Source organism: Gobio gobio (assembly GCF_949357685.1).
Source record: "Gobio gobio genome assembly, chromosome: 1".
Taxonomy (NCBI): Eukaryota; Metazoa; Chordata; class Actinopteri; order Cypriniformes; family Gobionidae; genus Gobio; species Gobio gobio.
The window spans coordinates 58,396,070-58,422,853 of NC_137097.1; the positions used below are offsets into that span (position 1 = coordinate 58,396,070).

The window sequence follows — 26,784 nt, forward strand, 5'->3', positions numbered from 1 at the left end:
TGCTTTGACAACCAGCTGTATTTTATCATTTTTTGATTTAACTTCAGCTGTACTGTTTATCACTCCTGCAATAAACGTCACCAAGTCCTTTTTGTCCACATAAATCTTATCACATGTTCTTTGTTGTTGTTCTTCCACCCCCAATTCTGTTTGTTCTATGGTGATATTACCGTGTACTCTTGCTGCTTCTGCATAAGTGATCCTTCTTTCAACTCTTATTTTCTGGATTTTGTTTTCCTGTCTCATCACCTCACATCCTCCATATGCCACATTATGGCTTCCTCCACAATTACAACATTTTGGTTGTACTCCTGTTCCACATTTTCCAAAGTCATGCTCGCCCCCACATCTAGCACATCTCTTCTTCTCTTTACAGTTATTGGCTATGTGTCCAAACCTCTGACAGTTAAAACACCTCAATGGTTTTGGTACATATATTCTCACTGGGTAACTCATATAACCAAGGTATACCTTTTTTGGCATATTTTCCCCCTCAAAATCAATCAACACCGTTTCACTATCCTTTTTCACTCCTTCTCTTGTTGTTTTTAATCTGTGTGCCATCACAATTTCCCCCCCTTTAAGATGTTTCTTAAGTTCTTCCATTCCTACATTCATTGGTACCCCTGAGATCACTCCTTTGCATCCTCCACCATTTCGTGCTCCCACCCTTCGTGTGTTTATCACTTTCAGTTTTCCAATCTCTTTTACTTTGATTGCTTTCTCAAATTGATCTTCATTAGCACATTTGACCAACAGATTTCCATCATTTAGGACCTTAGCATATAAGATCTCCCCTATCTTACTTGCCAGATGTTTTGTTAATACAAACGGGTTGATTATCTTCATGTTTGCTTGATCTTTATCATTGAATCTTATTATGACTATAAAATTCTCATGCATTTCCTTCTTATTTAGCTCATGTCCTTCTTCCTCACTTTCCGAAATCTCATCATTTTCATTTCTTATTCTTTTATTCCCTTTTACATGTCTGACTCTCTTTTTTGAAAACTCTCCCTTCAATATTCCCTCATTTTCTTCTTCACTGTAATCCATTTCCTCCCACCTACCTACGTCTGATTCATTCACGGAGCAGTCGTGCTCAACCGCTCCTAAAACAGTATTTCCAATGTTTTTTGAATTTCCCGCTTTCAGTCGATTACTATTTCCTCGATCACGTCCTGATGATGTCGCCGCCATTCCTCCCACACTCGAATCACTTGTCTCTTTCAGAAACCTCTGTTAAGCTCTACTACTGTTTACTGCTCAACCAGCTCGGTCCAAGAACCACCCTTGTGCAGTTGCTCAATACGAATCAAGCTCCTGGAAAATCCACTCTCAACAACCCACCCAACCCCCAACAAAGACTGAAACCACAAGGGGACTTATAAAGGGAAATAAATCAGGAGGGAACATGTGGGAGAAATCAAACACTAATCAGATAACAAGGGGGAGGGATCAGACAATGACACGAGTAAATGGCCCAAAATAACAACCATGTGCATCACAAGACAGGGCAGGCATGTGCCATTTATATCAAGCAAATCTGACTTTATAACTCGCAATTCAAAATCAAATCAAAGACATGGTAGACTACTTTGTTTAAGATAATGTGTTGAGATTTGCGTGACTCAACGTGTGTTCATCTCTGTGACATGATACTCCTTGACACCAGAACAAAAACAAATCAAGATTTTTGTGACAGGTGCAGTTTCACCAAAACACAAAGAATGGCTCCAATATGTATCTTGCATTAAATGAACTGCAGCGCTTTAACATGCATAAAAGAAAACAGCTATATAAATGAATTGTCATGGAGACAAAAGTACATTTTTAATTTTAAAACAGTTACAATAAAAATATACAATAAATGCTTATATTTTCTTAATTCAATCAAATAGACATCTGCAGAAAATAATTGTTGAAATTGTTGTAATTTTTGAAATATTGTGGGTGTTTGAATGTACTATGTTAACATTTATTGCCATAGGCCTACTTTGTCCTTGTATGCGCTGGTTCCTTACTGGATTAAAGAGTATTATTTTACAATAAATTACTGTAATTTACTGTGAAATTAATGCATGCTGGGTCATTTTCTCACACATTTAGTCTAAGTTTAGTCAAACTTTTCTTAGCATGAATATCAAGATTTTGTTTTTGTATTTTTTAAGCATGAAGATTTGCCAATAACTTATTTCAAATTCATAATTGTTTGATCTTTCATAATAGTGTGCCATCTTGTAAACGTCACCTGATGATGCACAGACATCAATACTTGACATACAAAACGCAACAATGGTGACACTCAACAAACAATAAAAACATTTAGCCTATACAACAAACCAACAACACAAATTACTAAAAGTGAAGCGAAGTTCAGCAGCACAGAATTAATCACACCCTAAACCAACAAGAATCAAGAAACTTCACATATGACGCACTTCATGCTGGGTACCTTCATAATACATATGCACTGTATAAATACAGTATGATGTTGTTTGTTTACTGTAAATTGCATTTTCCAATGCTGTAAACTCACAGTAAAACCACTTTTTAGTGCAGTTAAGGAGCTTTTATACTTTTGATATATTCCAATAATCAAAATTATTGTCTGTTCATCAAGTCCATTTTTATTATCTATGATCCATTAAATGTGTTGTTAATTTCCCAAAAAGCAGTGTAATTGGTATTTTGATATTTGTTTTAATGACCTTAAAAGTTTGTATGAGGAAAATATTTTTTAAATATTTTATGAGGAAGGAACAAAACATTAAACTTGATTAAGGTATTTATCTGACAAAATGATTTGGCAAAAAAACAACAGCTACGTGCAGGTTTTATTCTACTATGCAAAAAGAAATGTGTAGAAAAACAAAAAGCTCACAGGAAAGCATACATTCTCCTTTTGGATGCATGTGTTCATAACTTCTTGCCTGGTCAAAACTCATGTCTGCATAATTTGGCATATTTCATTGCGTTATAAAAAAAATAAAACAATTACAATATGCTTACAAAATCTTGAACACATTTTAATAATATTTGAATAAAGGGTACAGATGTCAAGTTTCCTAGCCGGACATCACTTTTGGCCACTATAATATAATGATACTTTTAAGTTATTATGTAGCTGAAATCCTTGCATATGTCATTGTTATATAAGAAACCTTTTTGAAGACATGAAAGATTTAACTTCATTCATAGTGCTTGTCATTTTTAGCATTGCACCTTTGTACACATACAGACCTGACACAACAAAGACCTTAAGGCCATTCTAAGCAGACAAGAAGATAACACACCTTCGTTTCAGCATTATGATACTGCATATTTTTATGCTATGTGACTTTCTTTGAAAACCATGGGAAACCAGTTTCATTGTCAAACAAATATGTGAACTGTAGATGTCTTGTTATCTAGAGAGAATTTCAAAGCAATGACATTTTTATATATTTTTTCCTTTTGCACTTGATATATTAATACATTATAATATTGTACATTGATATCAGTATTATGTTTGGAAAGCTCAAAGACACTAAGAATACTAGAAGAATAACTATAATTATTCAATATAAGAATGACTACATTATTCAAAATACTGATCTAAAGACAAGCCATTGAAGTATGCTTAGGAAAGTCAAACAGTACAGGTTTAATTTTGTTTCGTAAAGTTATTGTCTTCTGAAGCTAACGCATAAAACATAAAAATCTGTATGTCCTTTATAGAACTAAATATGCTGGTATGTTGAGAGTCCGGTTTGTCCATTTAATGTGAATTTTTTCCATTGTTGAGCTCATTATGTAGGCGTGCCAAAGAAAAGCCGGACTTCAATGAGAACAAGAAGTGCGTAGGCGTCGGGCCATAAGGGATAAATAAGTCCAGAGTCATCACTGAAATCAGAAGGTTGAAGATGTTCTGGAAACTGAGTTTGGTGTTTGTGGTCACTCTCCTCAAAGGTAAATGCCTATCTTAATAGAATGTTCTTTATAAATTCTTTCACTTACTCCTGACAAAATAAATTACAACGGCAAAAAATGGCAAAAACTTTGTACAAGTTGTATTTTTTATATTTATTATAATTTGTCAATGACTTGTCTGTTTTTTATTAATTATATTAAAATGTATAACATATTACTAAGCATTTGACCAATGCTATAATTATTTTTTAAAGTTATGAATACTTTATTTCATAAGGTCCTTAGAAAAATACTTGGTAGCACTTTATAATAAGTGTAAAAAAGTACTTACAATTCATTAACAAACTATTACTTTATAGTTCAATCATAGTTCATACATTGAAAATATATTAATTGGCTATATATATATATATATATATAGTAAGTTCTTTAGTCATTGTCACTGTAATGAACACAATTATTATTGTTTAATTTCCTTGTAGTAAAGGAATTGTTAATTGTCTTTAATTAATTGTAATCAATTATTTAATTTATTATTACAATTATTTATTATTTAATTAATTAATTAGTTAGGCCTAATTGTATTTATTAGAAGAAAATAGTTTAGATTAGGTCAGAAAATGGGAAAATGTCATTAATTATGTGGTTTATTAGACATTATTAGACCTTTATTAGACACTAATTGCATTCATATTCAGTTAGCAAAATGTTTACAAATACATTAAGGGTGGGTTGCACCAATAAGAATTAAATTAATCACAGTTTAGAGCTAGGATTTGTTGATCTGGGTTTTATTTTAAAGCAAGTTGTGTTGCACCACTTAATTTTAAACACAGATTAACAAATTGGCGATTATAATTCTAATAATTCTCTCTGCCAATAGTAATGTTAGCTCTTATCGATAAAGGAAATAAACGTGTGAAATGTGAGCTGTCTTTATAAACTGCTACGTAGAGAGACCGTTGGCCTGCTGATCAACGCTCTCCATCGACTTTGCATTGCGTGAGGCTGCCTCCTTGTCATTTCGGACTTATAACAAAAAAACGAACAATATCTAAAAGCTGATATGTGACAAAGTGTACAGCAAACAAGCTAAAAAAACACAGAAATACGTTTTTATAAGCTGTCGACCCAAAAAAACGAGCGTTTAAGGAGACAAAAGTGGATACAGGCAATAAGACGTGAAGCTTCAGCAGGAAGAATGGGCAAATTTTGGGATCCTGACACTCAGTATGCCTCAGTATGCATATGTGTGCAGTAAACATGTTGTCACTGTTAAATCAAATATCCAAATGTCAGTTTTATAGCCTATATTATATTTCCTGTCGCCGATTACGTTCCCCTCCAGTGGGTGTAGTTCTCAGTGTAATATAACATGTCATGCTCTGTCTCAGTTGCCTGTATCCACTTTTGTGTCCTTATAAACTCGTTTTTTGGGTCAACAGCTTATAAAAACTTCTGGGTTTTTGGTTCTGGGTTTTGTTTAGTTTGTTTGCTGTACACTTTGTCACATATCCACTTTTAGATATTGTTCTGTTTTTTTGTTATAAGTCCGAAATGACAAGGAGGCCGCTTCACGCAATGCAAAGTCAATGGAGAGCGATGGATTGTATCAACCCCCCCCACACACACAAACACGGTGGGCGTGGTCTTCAGATTATGACGCGTGCCGCTCTGCTCTGTCTCTATACCTTCTATGGGATTAAATTCCCTCCAAATGTACTGCAGTCACGTAGCCTATCAAAAAATAATAAGAGTGATTTCAATAATAGGTATATTGCACAACATGATTTAAAGTTTGGTTTAAAGTTTGGATTCATGCTCGTTCATTTTTTTATGTGCTTTTAATTTTTTGATTCACGCTTATAATAATAATAATAATAATATTTGCATTACTTTTTAGATTGTATGCAATATATTTTAACATATGTTTTTACATTTTGAAATCACTTATGATGGCAGTAGGCTAGCTACATTTGGCGCATCCCGGACTCAATAGCAGACCGCCATGACCCAATGCGCTTTATTTTTAATTTTTATTGGCAATAAAACACCTCTCTGAGACCTGAAGACACAACCACTCTTTCTGTCTTTGTTCAATCAGTACATATTTTAATTGTAGGGGCACTTTATTTTATTTAAACCTCCTCACCTGTACATTTAAAGTTAATCCCTAATTGAGATTTAAAGCTGAGTTTAAAGTTATGGAGCAACATTAAAGTTAATCTATCTTAAATATAAAAAGATTTGCCAGTCTCTTATTTCAAATTCAAAACATAATTGTTTTTCACAATAGTGAAGCAGCTGCTGAGATTTATCTTTAAGAGTTACTCAAGAGTTTTTACATTTTTTACTCCACATACAAAACACAACAATGGTGACATTCAACAAATTATAGGCTAATAATAAAAAAGATCAATTCTGAACATTACAAAATAAACAAACAACACAAACTGCTAAAAGTGAACCAAAAAGAAGTTCAGCAGCACAGATAAAACCACAGTAGCCTACTGCATGCTGCACTTTTAAAAAGTGCAGTTAGATACAAGAAAACTCCTACTGTTTAGTTTTCAGTCTTAATGATGTTTTATTAACAAAGTTCGGGAGGGGCACGTTCAAATGAGCTACCCAAACAACCTGTCATCAGCGATGTCACTTTGTAAAGAAATCCTACGCCCCTATAGACTAAACACTTAACATGCATGACGTCACATTTTTCACACAATCGAGTTTTGTACTTTACACGGAGACGATAACAGTATTGTATTTAAAAACAAATCCTCAATTGTGTGGTGTCATTAAGATTATTTTATTGTGATTATTTTACCCGATAGCATCAGAGCCTCCATGATCGCAAATTGTAAATGTCAAAAACGTTTTATAATTACGACTCTTGATGAAAAAGTACATACTTTTGATTGACAGGGCAGTTTAAACGGTGACGGGACGCATGTAACTAAGCAAAAGAGTCCGTCAAAGATGACGAAGTAGTACGTCCCAAAGCTTGCATAATCTTCTGCTACACACTCAAAAGTATGTACTTTTTCTTCACAAAAAGAGTACATACTTTTTAACCGCCGGACTCGTGCATCCTCCATATCTGTAGTTTTTTAAACACTTTTTACTCGTGTTTGTAGTTCTTCTAATCGAATCCTCGTCCAAAGCGCAATGGGTTGGGGGCAATATTAGCCATTAGAGTGTGCACGAATCTGCACTTCGGATTCTGACCGGAAAAAGGCTAGTAGACCATCCGGGTATCTTTGGAATACTAATTTCAACATACTACGATTTGGGACATACTAATTCTATTTTTGCATATTATTTAGGATGGATAGTATGCAAATATGGACACACCGTGTGAAATCGTTCCTACAACATGTGTGTGGTCTCGCGGTGTCATTTTAGCATTTTAATGCTAAAATCGGTTGAAACTATCATCCCACATTTTGTGTCCCAGGCCTTAGTTCTAGACATTAATTTCGCTGTCTTGGTTTCTGATTAGTGACACACCTGTTCCCTGTTCCGTTGATTATCATTCTCTGTGTATTCAAGGCTTCAGTCTTCCTCAGTTCATTGTCTTGTGTTAACATAATTTGAAATGTGTGTTATAGTCTTGATTTCTGTGTTTATTAAATATATAATATACTCATGTATTATGCCTCATGCATATCTTTCTTGGATTTAACTAAAGCAACCCATGATACTTTGATAGTATTGGTGAATATTGGTTGTCTTTTTTAATAACTGATCTTGTTTCATTTTCTCCAGGGAGTGCCGGCCAGCCTGGCCCTGGTAAATAATTTTTCATCATATAATAATGCAATTTATTGACTAACATTCACTTTTTTCTGAGAGCATCAGAATAAAGGTCCTTTATCTCTCTTCTTGTTTGAAGGCTCAAAATAGCCTCACACTAACACGGTAGCATAATGAGGGTCCCTACATGCAAACCGAAGCATTGAGATTTTTGTAAGTGTACAAACAGTTTAATAAGAAGATACTTTATAAAGACAGTACATTACGCGTATACAGACATGCAGGAGCCATCTTGGAAAAGTCTCGACGAGTCGAGCCACGAACGCTGTGCTAAGTGAGCTGTTTGATAGGAATTAAGTTTGTGAAATCTAATTACATGGAAATGCATGAATTGTTAATTACCCTATAGGTTCATTTTTCACCTTTAATTCCTTTAATTCCTATCGACCAGCTCACTTAGCACAGCGTTCGTGGCTCAACTCGTCGAGGCTGTTACGCATAATATACTGTCTTTATAAAGTATCTTCTTAGTAAACTGTTTGTACACTTACAAAGTTCTCAATGCTTCGGTTTGCATCTAGGGACCCTCTTTATGCTACCGTGTTAGTGTGAGGCTATTTTGAGCCTTGTTAGTGGTATTAACTTGCGATTTAATTTTAATTAGTCTATGCCCCATAGACTAGCGTTATAAGCTAATCTGTTTTTAGAGATAAAACTCTTTACATTCGATTTTCATGAAAACGCATCCCACAGAACGATCTACTCGGTAACCATGTGTTAATTACCCATAGGTTCATTTTTCACCGGAGTTGTCCTTTAACATAATTTGAAATGTGTGTTATAGTCTTGATCTCTGTGTTTATTAAATATATAATATACTCATGTATTATGCCTCATGCATATCTTTCTTGGATTTAACTAAAGCAACCCATGATACTTTGATAGTATTGGTGAATATCGGTGGTCTTTTTAAATAACTGATCTTGTTTCAATTTCTCCAGGGAGTGCCGGCCAGCCGCCTGGTAAATAATTTTTCATCATATAATAATGCAATTTATTGACTAACATTCACTTTTTTCTGAGAGCATCAGAATAAAGGTCCTTTATCTCTCTTCTTGTTTGAAGCGTGTGGCAGAGCCCCTCTCAACACAAAGATTGTGGGGGGAGTCAATGCGTCTCTTGGCGCTTGGCCATGGCAGGTCAGCCTTCACGCAGATGGAAGTCATTTCTGTGGCGGATCACTCATCAACAATCAATGGGTTCTGTCAGCAGCTCACTGCTTTTCAGGGTAACAACACTAAGATCTTCAATAACATGTTTGCTTCTCCTTGATGAATATTATGATTGTAATCACTTGGTCGTGTCCTCCTTGCAGGACTGAAGCTGCAAGCATTACTGTGTACCTGGGTCGACAGTCTCAAGAATTACCCAATCCACACGAGGTGTCCAGAATCGTCTCTCAACTCATAGTTCATCCGGACTATGACAGACATTCTAGTAACAATGACATGGCTCTCTTGCGTCTCTCCTCACCTGTGAACTTCACTCAATACATCCAACCAGTCTGTCTGGCCGCAGGGGGAAGCACATTCAACAATGACACTGTGTGGGTCACAGGTTGGGGAACCATTCAGTCAGGCGGTAAGAATCAAGAAGATTTTTTGATGCGTACCACTTGGTGCTCTAAGACGCTCGATGTCTGACACTTTAGGGGCGTTTCTCTAAAATATACAGTGTGTATATGCAACAGAGGCCTACTAGTGAGAGATGTTTTTTGTTAAAAGAATAAGAAAGTATACTTTTTTATGTACTTCTCAGAAATATACTTAAAATACTTAGTTCACCCAAAAAAGAAAATTCTGTCATTAATTACTTACCCTCATGTTGTTCGACACCCGTAAGACCTCCGTTCATCTTCGGAACACAAATTAAGATATTTTAGTTGAAATCCGATGGCTCAGAAAGGCCTCCATTGGCACAATGGCACTTTACACTCTCAAGACCCATAAAAGGTACTAAAGACGTCGTTACAAAGTCCATCTCACTACAGTGGTTCTACAATAACTTTATGAAGCGACAAGAATATTTTTTGTGCGCAAAAATCCTAAATAAGCTGTAAAAGCTATTAATTATAATAAGCTATAATTAATAATTAATAAGCTATGTAAGCTATTAAAAATAGGACTAAAACTTTAATTTAAATAAAGTCGAAAATATAAAGACTAATTACGTAATATTAATAAAAGCTTTAATCAATTATACTAAAACAACACTCATCTTTGGCCCCTTTAAACCTGGCATTTGAATGCATCTATGCACCTTAGATGCATTTAAACACAGATTGAATTTAGGCTTTTATTCACATATTAACATTCATCAACAAACATAAACAGAAGCTCAACCAAACCTGCTTAACGCGCGAGAACAAACCTTATTGGTTTTTGAGGAAGCTCAAACTGCGTAACACACGAGAATGAACCGAATTGGTTTTCGCATGTCAAGCTACATGCATGTTTGAGCTTCCGTTTACCACAACTGAACGAAAGTCTTATGGGTCTCAGTAAATTATGAAATTATGGGGGTGAACTTTCCTTTTAATGTCAGGTGTAAATACGTCCAATGTAGTGTAAACAATTTATTCTGTTTCTAAATATCAGTATATTACTCAAAATCATCTCAGCCTGTTATTTAAGTGTTACTTATGAGTTTTTCTGTTTTCCAGTAAACCTTCCTTCACCTCAAATCCTACAGGAGGTGGCTGTGCCTCTGGTTGGAAATAGTCAATGTAACTGTTCTTATAGAGGATCAATAACAGACAACATGATGTGTGCTGGACTGCCGGAAGGTGGAAAAGATTCCTGCCAGGTATCAATAGTTACAGTATCAATAGCTTGTAGTTGTTAATTTAATTTAATAATATTTAATTATAATAATATATGTATATTCTATCCCCTGCCCCTAAATCTATCCATCACAGAACACTTTCAGCATTTTTACACTTTCAAAAAACATCATTCTGTGTGATTTATTAGCTTTTTTCTTCATTTCCTCACAACATTTTGGCCTCATTACCAGGACCAAAACCCACACACATTTTTTTGTTGTTGTTGTTGTATCAATATGATGAACATGCATTGCTAACCCTAACCCTAACCCATTGCAGTAAATATCTGATAGAGAGAGATTAAATGTTTTTTGACATTGTACAGGGTGACTCTGGAGGTCCACTGGTCATCAAACAGAACTCTACATGGATCCTGGCTGGCGTTGTGAGTTTTGGCGAAGGTTGTGCTCTGCCTGATATTCCTGGTGTGTATGCCAGAGTTTCTCAGTACCAGCAATGGATCCAAGAGAATACCAGAGAAAACAATGGTTTCGTCCGTTTTGTATCCACCAATCCTCTTCAGGACGAGAATGTGATCTGCCCCCCTCCACGTATGATTGTCAACATCGCCATGACAAAGCACAATTCAATTATTGAAATTAGAGCTTACTTACACTCTCCCTTTAGCTCCCATTTACCCTTTCTCTCACTCTTTTCTCTCCAGCGACACCGTGCGGAGGTTCTGCAGCTTCATGGCCATGGATGGCTAGTCTAACTTATAACGGTCACCCTACATGTGTAGGAACTTTGGTCTCTTACCGATTCATCCTGACCTCTGCTAGCTGCTTTTCCGGGTAATCAAAACAGGAAAACTTAATTTCATATGAACTCAGTGACCTAAACATAGGTGACTTGTGCCCTGACATTCAATATCTCATTCTTCAGATTCAATACGCATGGATGGACAGTGACCCTCAATGTTGCCCAATGGGACTGTTCCAGCAGCTCAGTGTCGAGTGACGTGGCAAATATCATATACGATAATATTTTTGGCAATGGAGTAGCACTTGTGGAACTGTCTAATCCATTTTACGGTGCCAATCTTCCGGTGGACATGCATAATTTAGGCTTTGGCCCTGGTACTCAATGTTCAGTAATTGGTTGGGACTCAAGAGCTTTTCCCTGTGAGTTTATATAACCACTTATTCAGAATTTTTTATGTCAGTAAATTCAGTGGCATCTCAAGAATGATGTTTCTTTACAATTTGTTTTTCTTTCCACATAAGGGGCACCATCTTTTCTGGAACTCCATACCACCATTGTAAACTGCGATCCTTCAGACACCACACCGATCAACATCTGCACAGAGCAACTGCCTCTTCAGCAGGTATCTGTGGGCTTGTCTTTTGACACATTTGATATACTACACACCATGTCCAATTATAATGTTTACTGGCAATGTTCCACTGAGAGTTTAGTATGACATTTGTAACAGTCTTTCTTCCTCGCTCTCATTCAGAATGATAATGGCAGCCCCCTGCTGTGTAGTTTTGACGGCATGTTGGTTCAGACCGGAATTTTGTCTATTCCCCCGGGAAGTGACACCCACCCACAATCCTCTAACAGCACAGTCTTCATCAGGACCTCGCCCTTCAACAGCTTCCTGACTGACACTCTCAATGACTACCCATCTATTCTGGATGGGGCGGAGTCATTCTCACCCTTCTCTCTCACCTGCATCCTTCTGCTCTCTTTCCCAGCAGTCCTCCAGGCAATTTATTAAAGCTGTTATCTGTCATTTTGTCGCTGAAAAAATTAGCATATGCAGTAGGCATTATGGGGGAATTATAGGCTATTTGTTCTTGCATTAGTAATACAGCTATTGAGTTTTAAAAGTAATTTTTAACAGTGTATATTCCAAATAAAAATAAATGTGTTTCTCAATTTCTGCAAATCACAATCTCAAGTAAATGGACACCTGAGTGTATTACCATTTAAATAAATTTAAACTTATAAAAACCTGTCAGTACAAACACATGCATTTACTTTTTGCATATACTTTAAGGATGATTGGTGTAAATATTTATACTTGTATATATTGGCAAACACACACACACACACATGCATATAAATTACATTAAGAAGACAAATTACCTTCCATAAAAGAGCTGTTTATAGTACTGAAACCTGAAGAGAATTATAATTTTTTGAGTCATGGGTTCCCTCAGGAATTTCCTATGCACTGTAAAAAATGTCAGGTCTCCATTTGAAAATGTTCTAGTGACTGGTCACATCTAAATTTTTTAGTTGTCTAGATTGAATTTCTGTGAATAAAATTGTATCAATTCACAGAAATTCAATTTGGCCAACTGAAAAATTTTTGAAACAGCATTTTCAGATTACAATAAAGTCTGTGGCTAACATAAAATAAAGAAAGGTAATTTTATTATTCTATTAATGTATTTTAATTACTATTTTATTAATTCATTACGGTCATACCTCAATTATTTATTTGAATTTTTTCACAGATTTGATATATACACTCTCAGAAAAAAAGGTACAGTGGAAGTACAATTTTGTTCCATTCAGCCGTGAAGTGGAGATAAGTTTAGAACTGATGAACTTGAAAACATGAAGCCAAACCTGTCATCATAACAAGTGCTAAGGTGTGTCCATGAGCATTTAAAAAAAAACAATGCATTTATCAAATATTTCCCAGGCACAATGTTGGTCTAATCTAGTGATGGGCAACTTCTGTCCCTCCCATCCCTAATCAAACATACCTGCCTGCATTTTTCGAGCAAGAAGCATTGGGGCCTGTTTACACCTGTTTTCTCTGATCGGATAGCTATCTGTCGTGTTCATGCATGAATGATATTGTTATTTTAAAGTGTTGTGTAATGTTGTGTAAGAACAGAAGTGAAAGAGTCTAAACAAGATGGATGAAGATCTCTACTCCTGTCTCGTGTGTCTCTTTGCTTTATAACTCCTGACACCACACTATCCGATCATGAAAAGACCAGGGGCCCGTTTCAGAAAGGAGGTTAAGTGAAAACTCTGAGTAGGTTAACCCTGAAATAAGGGAAACTCTGGGTTTTCTGTTTCAGAATGGGAGGTATGTCAAACCCGAGAAAGCAGGGTAAGTCAAGCCGGTTTCTAAAAGAGAGGTCACTTATACTCAGAGTCAGTTACCAGGGTAACTTACTCTGTGAACCTAACCTGGTCTGGAGCAGGTTTTCTTTGATAAACCCAGAGTTTCTTTCGTTCTCCTCCCCCTTTTTAAAGCACCAGCAGTGTTTAAATACTTTATTCATTCATTCAAACTGCAAAAATTCTTTTCTTACTGAGTATTTTGGTCGTATTTCAAGTATAAATGTCAAAAAATTATAAATTGAATCTAAATCTAAAGTAAGCTAAGTTTACTTAAAACAAATTAAATTATCTGCCACTTGACAAAAATACAAAGTAAGAAAAGCATTCTTTGCAGGAACATTCATTCATTGCTCATATTTTCATCATGAGGACACTGTCAAAGTGACAAAAATGGCATGTCCTTTTGATCCTGACGTTCACTTGATAAACCTCTAGAAGTAACCTAATAATTTAAATTTCCTTTAGGATTTACAGTGGTTGGACTCATTGATGACACTCATATTCCCATCATCACACTTTCTGAAAACGGATTATTGTATTGAATTGAAGGATGCTGCCAGATGGTAGTACGAGATATATGCCATAACCACCACCACAGCTGTTAAATACATTTATTTACATTTTTATAGTCATCTTTATTTCCTACAATTACTTTATTCTTTTTCCTGTTGGAAGTTAATATTCTTCCTCCATCTCTTCTTCATCTGTCAGTGGTGCTGGAGTTTGGCTGTCCTGAGTAGAAGTTACCCTAATTAATAAATGTAACAGGTGGGATCAGAGAACATTTCATTATGTGAAAAGAGCATAGACCCTTTTCACATTTCTGGGTTTCCGAAGCTGAAATCGTCATAGTTGGGTTAACTCTTATAGCGGTGAATGAGAGAATACATTAAATATATATTTTTGTGTCTCCATTTGCTCAAATAGCAATGTCTATGTGTGTATAATTTCCCTATGTGGGAAAAGCTGCTGCACATTGGACACTGAATGATATTTATGTTTGTAAAGTCATTAAACCTACACCCATTAACATTTTATGCTTAAAGCTTTTCCTGATTTAATTGTTTTTTTTTTTTCTTAAATTTTTAGCTGCTGCCACAGTCTTTGTTTGTCTTTTGGATACCATGAAAATTTAACTTAATTAAAATAATTAAGAATTATACTTGTGTATTGACCCGGAAGTATGCAAACATCTTTTTGTTGGGTGCTGTTGCCATGGTGAATCGTAATTTCGGAGCTCCATTGATCGTGGCTTTTCATAGTTGGAGTGCATGAGCTTAACTCAGAGTCAGACTACTCAGAGTTGATTGAACTACCTCAATTCAGCTGTTCTGAAACCCAAAACTCAGAGTTTCCCATCTCAGAGTAAGTCAACTCAGAGTTCAGGTTTAAACTCAGAGTTGGTTGAACCTCCTTTCTGAAACAGGCCCTAGGTGTAAATGCCCTCTGAAATTCTTTGGAGATGGATTTAAATCTGTTTACTCAGACCACTTCAGGAGGGTTTGAGACGCATTCTAACCTGGACAAGTGTAAATGCATATGGATGTCGAAGCCACATACGTACGCAAATTCTACTCCTACCAAAACGATAAATAAATAAAACGGTAAATAAATAAAGTGTGAGAGCATGTTACCAGATATGACTATGACTATGATATGATCACTTCAGCAAGCTGAACTCTGTTAAATTTGCATAGCGTGGGAATTTAAGGTTGGATTTATAAATTCGGGGTGACATTTATGTGGCTAAGTGTAAATCGTGTAAAAGTGTTTTAACAAATCGAATAGCTTTATGATCAGTAAAAAGGCATGAAGTGACCAGGTGTAAACAAGCCCATAGGTTAGACTTTTTAAGTGTATTTGATTAGGAATGGAGCTAAACTCTGCAGGTCAGTGGCCCTACAGGATCGGAGTTGCCCATCCCTGATCTAGTCTAAAGTGTAAAGGCCCGTTCACACCAAGGGCGATAACTATCACTATGAAGTTTAAATAAAGGCCTGTTCACACCAGGGATGATAAATATAATGATAATGATAAAGATATTGTTCAAAATGTAAAAGAATAGCAGTCCACACCACAACAATAACGAAAATGGCACAGGGGGGACAATATCGTTGGAATCACTTTCGGAAAAAAAAAATTTCTCCCCCAGCTGAACTATAAAAACATTGACAGAAAATCAGAATCCACCCGACTTTATGCATTAAAGCAGCATTTGACTAGCCTGACGTTGTTATACTCAATTCGTGTTTTAGCCGAACCAGGGAAGATCTCAATTGGATAGACCTACAACCAATCAGAGCAACGGAGCGACACATAGTTGTCAACAGAACTCAACTGCACCCACGCTGGAAGAAGTAGAAGAAGATGAGTGTAAACGATCTTTGCCGGTGTTGTAAAAAGAATTTAAGGATACATGGAGTACTTACCAAAACGAACACGATCATCATTTTTGAGAGAAATAGTGAAGGTGAATGCATTTACGAACAAGTTCTCCGTTTAGGATTAGAACGAATTCAACCCAATCGCTCTTTGGTGACGTGAATGCTTACGTTACTGTTTATCATCTGTTCATCATCGTATAAAGCCCGCCCTGACAATTTGATTGGTCCGAACAGCTCCTGTTCGGGCATAGTTGCTCCACAACTGATCAAGTCCAGACCGAATTTCCCAAACTCAATTGTTGTGGGCAGGGCTAAATTCAGCTGGCATCCAGGCTAGCATATGACATAACTGAAGCACTCTCTAACCTTATCCATTGGTGTGGACAAGGGCTCAGAATCAGATCCAGTTTCTAGTTGGCTGGCGGGTTTAAAAATAGAGGGGGGCACACAATATTTTAGCGGTTGGATAACCTCCTAAGGAATTTTTCAACTGCTTTAAAATGGCTTTTTTGGGTCACTTTTAGAAAGAAATTTTACAGAAAACAGCACATATAGCCTACAGCAAGACAATATAAATATAATTTCACTGTCACTTGAATCACCTAGCCTGTCCTTGAAAAGTCTGTGTTAAAACAGCACGCTCGGCTGAATAGTGAAGCTGATTGCTGTAGCCTAGGCGTGGGTTCTTCCTTCATTTCAAAATGCCAGTGTGCAAATGTATAAAGCTGATCCATGATCAGGTAAAAACATATACAGTTGTGCCCTTTTGCCAAAGGTATTGGCATTGACAAATTTCTGCTTCAGTTGTTGTGTTGTTGATTCACATTTTTTCTTAATTGTGCAGAGTGATCAGATGCATTTTAAATCATTGCAAAAAGCTTCATTGGCCTTTTTGTGCAACAACCAAAAAATAACTTTACCACAAATACCCAAATTTTCACTGTTTTTGTGAAAATGGCCCTTGCACAAAAAGACCAGCTGACATAATTTCTCTATTCTCTTATCAAAATAAAAACATGGGAAAGTGTGAACGAGTACAGGTCAGTATCCTTGTGATTGGATCATAAGAGGAATGAAAAGGTGCTTCCAATCATTGTGTTCTTGTGTTGGCAGTGGTTCCCTCCAAATAAAGATGTGCAGCCATCATTGCTTTGCATCAAAATGGAATCACATGCAAATAAATTGCTGCAAAGAAGATTGCACCTGAAAGAACCCTTACCGGATTATCAAGAACTTCAATGAAAGAGGTTCAACTGCACTGAAGAAGGCTTCTGGACCCGCAGTGTTCAGCAAGCACCAGGACTGTCTCCTCCTGAGGAGTTGGCCACAGAATCGTGTCACCACCACCAGTGTAGAGCTGCTCAATATCGGTAGCAGGTGGATGTGAGAGCACCTGAAGATTAGCACAGTGAGACCAAGACTTTTGGACAATAGCCTCGTGTCAAAATGGGCAGCAAAGAAGCCACTTTTCTACAAGAAATATACATCAAGGACAGATTGAAATTCTGCAGGAAGTACAAGGATTGGACAGCAGAACACTAGTGCAGAAGACTGTTTGGGACATCTGGAAAATTGATTGTCCGGAGAAGAGAAGGTGGATCCGCTATCCACGAGTCCTGTGTCGTGTCAACAGTGAAGCATCCTGAGACCATCCGTGTGTGGGGCTGTTTTTCATTCAAGAGAATGGGCTCTCTCACAATTCTGCCCCAAAACACTGCCATGAATAAAGAAAAGTATCAAAACGTCTTGCAAGAGCAACTTCTCCCAATGATCCAGGAGCAATTTTGTGATGATCCGTGCATTTTCCAGCATGATGGCGCACATCAGGCTCAGAGATCATTGCATTGAAATTTTGGATCCGTGGCCAGGCAACCCCACGGATCTTAATAGTCTAGTAGCCAACTAGGTGAACCCGGAAATGTTGAGTACACCAAAGTTTTATTGCAGAAATGTGAAGTATGGGTCCCCACAGCATACAGAAACTGCTGGTTGCTAATTTGCATATGTTGGCCAATTTGCATAATTAGCATAATTAGCATTATTAGCTTAATCGTCCATTTTGACCATATATATATTTTGCACTGTATGGCCAATTTATACAATATGTGAGTGGTTTTAGATGTTTTAGTGGATGCTGATTAAATTTCTGCCACTTTCAGATTTCAAAGAGTTAATTTTATTACATATTTTGATTTATTTAGGCAAATTTTGATTACTTTCAGACAAAATGTTTGGTTATGTTTATGGTAAACAAAATAATCGTACATTTCAGAATCATGAGTGCTCTTGTGAAAGTTGATGCATTGTTTTCCGGGTGTAGTGATGCTGAATCCCCTCCTGACACTTTTGAGGGTTCAAAATTGCTTTTTGGATAAACAATGAATCTTTGTTAGGCTGAATGTTATGCATTTCTGGAGGAAAAAGCAATGCGGGTATTTGACATAACTTGGATCCTGCAACTGTTCAATACATATTAATGGGGTAGCTCTTTAAGAAACCCAATGAGATGACATCACCTAAGCCCATCACCATGTGTGATCAATGAACTATGTGCAAATATACACTATACACATGCCATACAACACAGGCCCTGCAAGTCGCTAGGACAACAGAAGGGCTGCCCAAGTTGGTCCGCAAGTCGCAAGATCCAATGAGGACCCAGTTAAAAGTTAAAACTGAGTGTGGGCAACCCGGGTCAGCCCGCCAGACACAAGGCTAACCAAGAGGGCCTCACCTCCGCACCACGCCAAACATGTAAAATATATACATGCCATACATGTATATATTTAAAGTTGCCATCTTTGCCACTATATGATGCAAACAGACACTTCTTTCCCGACATTTCGACCTGATCAAACCATCTCTCTTTGTTTTGAAAGTACTTTACCCTAGAGTCGAACTGTTAAATAATCCTCCACAACAACTTCAGAAAGCAGCAATAACACTGAATATTGACTGTTTTTAATCCTTTTCTTATCAAACCACAAGAATCCGAAAATGTTAAATTATGGTAACTAATTTTAATGGAATGCACAAAATGGATCTGACTAGAAAATCACAATGTATTGAACAATACTGTCATTATAACTCTGTCCACCTTTTATCTTAATGTGAAAACATAAGTAATGTCAACCTTAAAGCAAGAGCTCTTGTGATTCTGTAATGTGAGATCATTGTGTTTACCATGAAAATAACCAAACATTTTGTCCGAAATTAATAAAAAAAATTACTAAATTTATCCAAATTTGCTATAGAATTACCATTTTGAAGTCTGAAAGTGCCAGAAATGAAATTAGCATCCTCTAAACCATCTAAAACCACTCACATATTGTACAAATTGGCCATACAGTGCAAAATATGTGGTCAAAATGGACGATTAAGCTAATAATCCTAATTATGTGTCACGGGGACAACAGAATAAGTATTCAATGTATTTTATAGAGGTTAAAAAAGGCCTAGGTTCGACTCTTGGAGGATTTAAAAAATAGAAATACTGGGCCAAAGTAAATTCAATTAACAGCCGGCAATTTTATTACAAAGACTCAAAAAAAACTTTGAGTAAACAATCTTTCACAATGAAATACAAAATAGTCTGGTTTCCACTCAACACCATGAACCAAGGGAGAAAAAGTCCCAATAGTCCTTCTGGATCCCTTGTGTGTGTGTATGATACTCAAATGTTCATGTGTGTAAAGGCCTTTTTTTTTTTTTTGCTACCCGGGTAGTGTGTATGTGCTTAGCTCTCAATTCGGATCCGTGTTGAATCGTCAGGGTCAGGGTCTGGCTCGCCGTTCAAAGGTGGATCACTCACACAGAATCAGCATTCAAAAAAATCAATCTGCACAAAACAATGCAGTCACATTAAACATTTTTTAATGTCAACAATTTCTGATACACTGGAACACTGATATTTACTATCAGCTGCACAAAATGTCCGTGATTACAAGTGTTAATCCAACACGTATCAACAAATGCACATAAGCACGCTTAAACACATAAAAGTGTTCAAATATGCAACATATCTCGTTGTACAACATCTTTTTTTTCCCACTCGTTTGCATTTCGTCCCCTTGGAATTATAAGGTTCTATCTGACATTTTTGTCAAAATTGAGTTATTCATATATACTTATTCTCTGACAACTTATTTACATTATGTGATGATGTTTTTTAAGTTTTTAAGTTTTTTGGAACTTTTTATTTAGAAAATAAAAAGGTTCTTTCTACACAGTCAAATGGAATGCAAAAAACTTTAAAGCTCAATATCTCCAAACAGTCAGAATGCAGATAGAACCTTATAATTCCAAGGTGGCGATTTGCATATCATAGATGATGCAATCATTTAACAAAACAGTTAAACTAACGTCATGTACGAGTTAACTAACTCCATACCAATTTGACCTTCTAAACATACAAGTATACATCCTTAAACATCATATATAACTCTGATTGGTTTTTAGGAAACATATAGAGAAAGATGAATGTCAATTTGAATGTAAAAGTAATGCAAAACAAGAAAAATTCACCAGAGTTCTTGTTAATATTTTCTTATTTCTTGGGCTTCACTTTCTAACTTTCCTTGTATAACACTGACTTTTCTGCCATGGTACGTGTGCACAATCAGACAATACATTCAGTAGTCCTTGGACACATTCGCACACACCCAGACATCCCAGACAAAACATTAAGATACACATACACACATTTTGCGCACATACATGTTTCACTTACACCTTTATATATGACCTTTCTTCCTTAATACATTTGAGAACGTTATAGTACTGCACTGTGTCTGTGGTTCCTTGAGCATTCTCCCAAGATCTTGTGCTGCAGCTGCTGCCACACATCACAGGGGTGGACATCGACTGATGATTGAGAATATTGATATATTGATAGTCTACCTAAAAGTTAGATTCTAACAGTTCTCGTAAAACAATTGCCAATAAATCAAAAGCATTGACCGTTTTTTCCCTCAATACAGGATGAATTGGCAATCTGAATGATTAATAACGTACTGAGAGAGGGAACGAGTATTGCGTATGGGAAAACTCCTTTTCTCGAGAATATGAAGCAAAAACTTTATTCTATAAAGTGTCTATGTAAAACGCAGTGCCGCTGCACAGCCGATAGAACAGCGCGAGCTGTGCGCTGATTGGCTGTGCTGTGGGAACTGCATGAACCTATGGCGAGGCGGCTGAGAGAGCGAACCAATAGGGGTCGCTAGAATTCCCGCCGAACAAGGTCTCTAGAATTAGCATATCTGAGGCTATAAAAGACAGTGTTTTGCCATAGGGAATCAGGTTAAAAATCGACTGAAGCGGTACCCTGAGAAGCACAAGCACGGCGTGTTACGCAATACTCGTTCCCTCTCTCAGGGAACCGAGGTTACGTGAGTAACCGAGTACGTTCCCTTTCGAGAGGTCTCTCGTATTGCGTATGGGAACCCAATTTAAAATGCAGTGCGTGCTAACTGACCCAATGGCCTGAGACACGTAAGATGGGTAACAGTGAGTCACAGGAGACCAACAAAGCGGGTCTCTTGAGAGGACATAATGAGTACATAGGCCGGATAGAATCGGGCCATATGATTATAGAATTATGACCGGACATAGTCGGGCCTTATAGATATATAGTGTAGCACATGCTTGTGAAAACAGTTCCAACATGCTTGTGAAAACTGATCATGTATGAATAATAGGGAGACCAGACGAATCGGGTCTAGTTCATAACGACAGGCAATACCTATTAAATGGAGATAATCCCAGTTTGTAGAGCGGGGACTTCCAGTTTATAAAATCTGATAAAAGTGGACGGAGAGGCCCAGCCTGCCGCCGCACAAATATCTTCTAGCGGTATGCCACGTGACCATGCCCATGACGAGGCCATGCCTCTGGTAGAATGGGCTTTAATGCCTATAGGGCAAGTTAGATCTTTAGACTTATAAGCCATAGAGATAGGATCCACTATCCAGTGTGACAGTCTCTGCTTCGTGACAGCATAACCTTTAGTGCGGCCACCAAAGCACACAAAGAGCTGTTCCGATTGCCTGAAAGGGGCGGAGCGCTCTAGATACAGTCTCAGCGCTCTAACTGGGCAGAGCAAATTCGCATCCTTTTCGTCTTGCGACGCGGGCAGGGCCAAAAGAGAAATGACCTGTGCCCTAAAGGGAGTAGAAAGCACTTTAGGAACATAGCCATGTCTAGGTTTGAGGACGACCCTGGAGTCGTTAGGCTCAAACTCAAGACAGGAAGCACTCGTGGAGAGTGCGTGTAAATCGCCCACTCGCTTAACTGAGGCCAGTGCCAGCAGAAAAGCGGTTTTCAGTGAGAGGTGCTTTAGGCTCACAGACTGAAGCGGTTCAAAGGTAGAGCCCTTCATAGCTTCTAATACTGTGGCAAGGTCCCATATAGGGACTGAGGGGGGGGGGGGGCGAGGCGGGTTCAGCCTTCTGGCCCCTTTAAGAAAGCGTACAATAAGTTCGCTTTTCCCCAGTGATTGTCCCGCGACCTGAGCGTGATAAGCTGCTATGGCGGCAACGTATACTTTGAGCGTGGAGGGGGAACGACCCGTGTCCATTAGCTCTTGAAGGAAGGCGAGCACTTCTGCCACCTCGCACGAGTGTGCGTCAAGGTTTCGTGCTGTACACCAGTTAGAGAATACCGACCATTTCAGTGCATAGAGCAGCCTGGTTGTGGGTGCTCTAGATTCAGAAATAGTATTCAGAACTCTTTCAGAAAGGTTCGTGGGTATTGGTTGATGGGCCAAACGTGGAGAGTCCACAGTTCGGGGTGGGGATGCCAGATTTTCCCCCTCGCCTGCGTGAGGAGGTCTTTCCTCAGCGGAATCGGCCATGGGGCTGTGTCTGACATGAGAGTCAGTTCGGAGACCCATATTTGATTCTTCCACAACGGGACTATTAAGAGTACTGTGGAATTGGTTTCCCTGATCTTTTTGATGGCCTGTGGCAACATCGCGATCAGAGGAAAAGCATACAGAGGGAGACTGGGCCAGACATGGGCCAGCGCATCTCTGCGTTTGGAGAAAAAATTTTGAAGCTTTGAATGACGTCGCCATGTTCTGAATAGAGAGGGCGCGCTGTGACGTAAGCCGCGCCCTCATCTGTATTGAGTCTATGACTGTACCCAGAAAAGATATATTCTGGTCGGGAGACATTGAACTCTTGGCGATATTGATCCTGAGGCCCAAACATTCTAGATGGTTGAGGAGCCAGGACTTGTGTATTGTCAACTGTGTCTCTGATTGTCAACTGTGTCTCTGAACTGTGTCACAATCAGAGACTCTGTGTCTCTGATTGTGTCTCTGACGAGCCAATCGTCGAGGTTGTTGAGTATCCGCATGCCTTTCAGCCTCAGCGGGGCTATGGCTGCGTCCATGCACTTCGTAAAAGTGCGGGGTGCCAGGGATAAACCGAATGGCAGGACTGTGTATTGATAAGCCTGACCCTCGAAGGCGAATCTCAAGATTGGCCTGTGACGGTGTGAAAGTATGCATCTTTCAGGTCGACCGTGAAAAACCAATCCCCCGGGCGAATGTGCGCAAGGATTTGTTTCACTGTCAGCATCTTGAAAGAGCGCGTCATAAGCGCTTTGTTCAGATGTCTGAGGTCTAGGATGGGCCGGAGGCCACCATCCTTTTTTGGAACGAGAAAGTAACGACTGTAAAAGCCTGACTCGCTTTGTGTCGGGTGCACGGTTTCCACCACTCCCTTTTCTAACAGTTTCGATACCTAGGCGCGGAGCACGTGACTCACGCTGCTTTTCACTGAGGTCTCGACCAATGGCGCGAAAGCGCGGGGGTCTGCGAGCGAACTGTAGCGAGTAACCTCGTTTTATTATGTTCAACACCCAATCTGATATACCGGGGATGGCCTGCCAGGCCTGGGCCCGTGAAGCCAGGGGTTGAATTTGAATTGGGGGCGGGCAGCTTAGTGATAGGGACCCGGTAACCCGTTTGTTTTGTGCTTGCAACACTGAGGGGATAGTGTTTATGTTTGGCGCCGTGCACTGTGTAGTGTGCGCGCGCATTACATTTTTGGCACAGGACAGCGTGTGAGCTGTGTGGGGGGTGCTTGAGTGTAGGGGTGCATACTGTAAAGTGGGCACATTGTCTACATAGAAAAAGCTCTTTTTGAGATTTATTTGGGTTGCCGTGAGAACGGCGTTTGTGTGCAGGCGAGCGCTTTTGATAATGGGCTCGTTGACTGCGAAAACTGAGTCACCAGTTACCTGTTTGCAGAGAACTGTGAGACTGAGAGAGTGTGGTGGGGGTCCAGCCGAAGCGGGACTTGGCCACCTTCTCTTCCCTCTTACGGCTAGGACAGCTTCGGTGGCTCGAGTCTCAACGTAGCTTTGGGTCGAGGTCCCCGGGACTCAGGCTGCCTGCTGCGGCTTGCAGAGCGTGAGCGTTGCCGATTCCTGGATACAGAGCGTGGTTGAGAGACCGGCGGCGCCGTCTTGGTTTGAGTGGTATGGAAGCCATTTTACAATGCTGTTGTGCTCTAGTCTAGACTGAGAGCGCAATGAGCGTGTTTGACCACAGGCTAGTTCACTGCAATATTTACATTTCCAGTCACCTGAACCAAGGGAACTGGGAGAATATAAGGAAGTCCATGGTGGTAATCCGGCCACAGCGATGGCGCTGAATTAACAGTGCTTATGCAGGGGTGCATACTGTATAGTGGACACATTCCCTACATTGTTGAACCTCTCCAGCCGCCTGAATAGAGGGGACTGGGAGAAGTGATAAAGTGAAAAAGGCGCAGGGCTTGGCAGCCATATTACGACGCCGTTATGCTCTAGACAGTGAGCGCGTGCTATGACGTAAGTCACGCTTCTAGTCAGCGAACGCGCGCTGTGGAGAGGGCACGCGCGCTGACATAACAAGGCAGCCATTTTACAACTTCCTAGGTAGTAAGCGCGCGCTGCAGTGAGAACGGCTGTAACGTAAGCCGCGTTCTCGACATATCCAGCAGCTTGAGTTCGCTCGTCTAACTTACTCCAGCATTCTCTGTCCGCTGTGCTTCTCAAAGCGGCGGGAGACAGTGAGAGAAGAGGAGAGCTTCGGCTCAAGTTCGCTCGTATACTCTAGCATTCTCTGTCCGCGGCGCTTCTTCCGCGCCGCGGAACGAGATAAGAGGAAGAGTGAGGAGAGCTCAGTCTGCCCACGGCACTTCTAAACGCGGAGGGAGACAGTGAGAGAAGAGGAGCGCTTCGGCTCGAGTTCGCTCGTATACTCTAGCATTCTCTGTCTGCGGCGCTTCTTCCGTGCGGCGGAACGAGAGAACAGGAACAGTGGAGAGAGCTCAGTCTGCCCACGGCGCTTCTCAACGCGGCGGGAGACAGTGAGAGAAGAGGAGAGCTTCGGCTCGAGTTCGCTCGTATACTCTAGCACAGTGGTTCTCAACTCCAGTCCTGGGGACCCACTGCTCTGCAGATTTTGTGTCTCTCTTATCTGACACACTCAGTTCAGTTCATGGAGCTCTCTCCTAACGAGCTGATGATCAGAATCAGGTGCCTTAAATAAGGTAGACATACAAAATGTGCAGAGCAATGGGTCCCAAGGACTGGAGTTGAGAACCACTGCTCTAGCATTCTCTGTCCGCAGTGCTTCTTTCGCGCGGCGGAACGAGATAAGAGGAAGAGTGAGGAGAGCTCAGTCTGCCCGCATCGCTTCTAAACGCGGAGGGAGACAGTGAGAGAAGAGGAGCGCTTCGGCTCGAGTTCGCTCGTATATTCTAGCATTCTCTGTCTGCGGCGCTTCTTCCGTGCGGCGGAACGAGAGAACAGGAAGAGTGGAGAGAGCTCAGTCTGCCCGCGGCGCTTCTCAACACGGCGGGAGACAGTGAGAGAAGAGGAGAGCTTCGGCTCAAGTTAGAGCTTCGGCTCGAGTTCGCTCGTATACTCTAGCATTCTCTGTCCGCAACGCTTCTTCCGTGCGGCGGAACGAGAGAAGAGGAAGAGTGAAGCTGGTCCTCAAAACTGGTGAGCCGAGTCCTCGGGGGTTGAGAGGAACGAGTAAAGCCTCGTATGCTCTATTGAAGAGGCGTTGCAGCGGCAACACACACACACACACACACACATAGATAGACAACTGAATAACTGTGCGTTCACACCGCCGCCGGCGAGAGTGTCAAAGTGGCCGGAAGTCATTCATTCTCAATGGGAGCCCGGCGGCGAGCTCCGGCGAGAGCGGCGCGGCGCGTCTTGGACGATTTGGGCGTCGAGGAGAGTTGAATTCAGGTCAACTTTATGGTAATGAGCTACGACGCGCTTCGGCGGCAGCCGGCGGCAAACCAATGGGAATGTAGTAGTGCTCCGCTTGAGATGATTCTAGAGAACGCAGCGCTGTAAACTTTGGTTCCGACCACATTAGTTCCCAAGCGAAATAGAGGAGAGGTTGATCATTTCTGGTGCGGCGGGTTTGAAAAGAAGATGCGCAACATTATTTATACACAACACAAATGGCTTTTAATTGGTTTATTTCGTTAGCAAACATGTAACTATAATTGTTAAGTTCTTTCCATCGATCTGCTTTTTTTAACTTTCACATTTAAATGATTTCATGAGGTTATATTATACGGTTATACCCTACTTGTGGTCAGTCAGCACAAACACCGATCAACATGAGTGATTGCTTTGCAGCCCCTTTAAATGCCGTTTCAAAAAAGACCAAGCATTCGATCTACATCAGAGCGGCAGCGCGTCCACGAATCTCCTACAGCGTCGATGGCAAGGCGG

At 39.6% G+C, this 26,784-nt stretch overlaps 1 protein-coding gene across 2 annotated transcripts in view; it reads left to right on the forward strand.

The window, feature by feature from the left end:
• LOC307131769 (prostasin) overlaps positions 1-14,687 on the forward strand; it is a 34,931-nt gene extending 20,244 nt beyond the window's left edge. Inside the window, exons 2-12 of one of the 2 annotated variants that reach the window (XM_079825675.1) lie at positions 3,788-3,951; positions 7,681-7,704; positions 8,670-8,690; positions 8,794-8,956; positions 9,044-9,309; positions 10,391-10,533; positions 10,878-11,103; positions 11,217-11,346; positions 11,438-11,676; positions 11,779-11,879; positions 12,012-14,687. In XM_079825675.1, coding sequence (XP_079681801.1) covers positions 3,906-3,951; positions 7,681-7,704; positions 8,670-8,690; positions 8,794-8,956; positions 9,044-9,309; positions 10,391-10,533; positions 10,878-11,103; positions 11,217-11,346; positions 11,438-11,676; positions 11,779-11,879; positions 12,012-12,275 — 1,623 coding nt within the window. In that variant the 5' untranslated portion in view covers positions 3,788-3,905 and the 3' untranslated portion in view covers positions 12,276-14,687. The remainder of the gene's footprint in view (positions 1-3,787; positions 3,952-7,680; positions 7,705-8,669; positions 8,691-8,793; positions 8,957-9,043; positions 9,310-10,390; positions 10,534-10,877; positions 11,104-11,216; positions 11,347-11,437; positions 11,677-11,778; positions 11,880-12,011) is intronic. The other variant, XM_079825676.1, reaches the window with a different exon arrangement.
• The last annotated feature ends 12,097 nt before the right edge of the window (positions 14,688-26,784 follow it).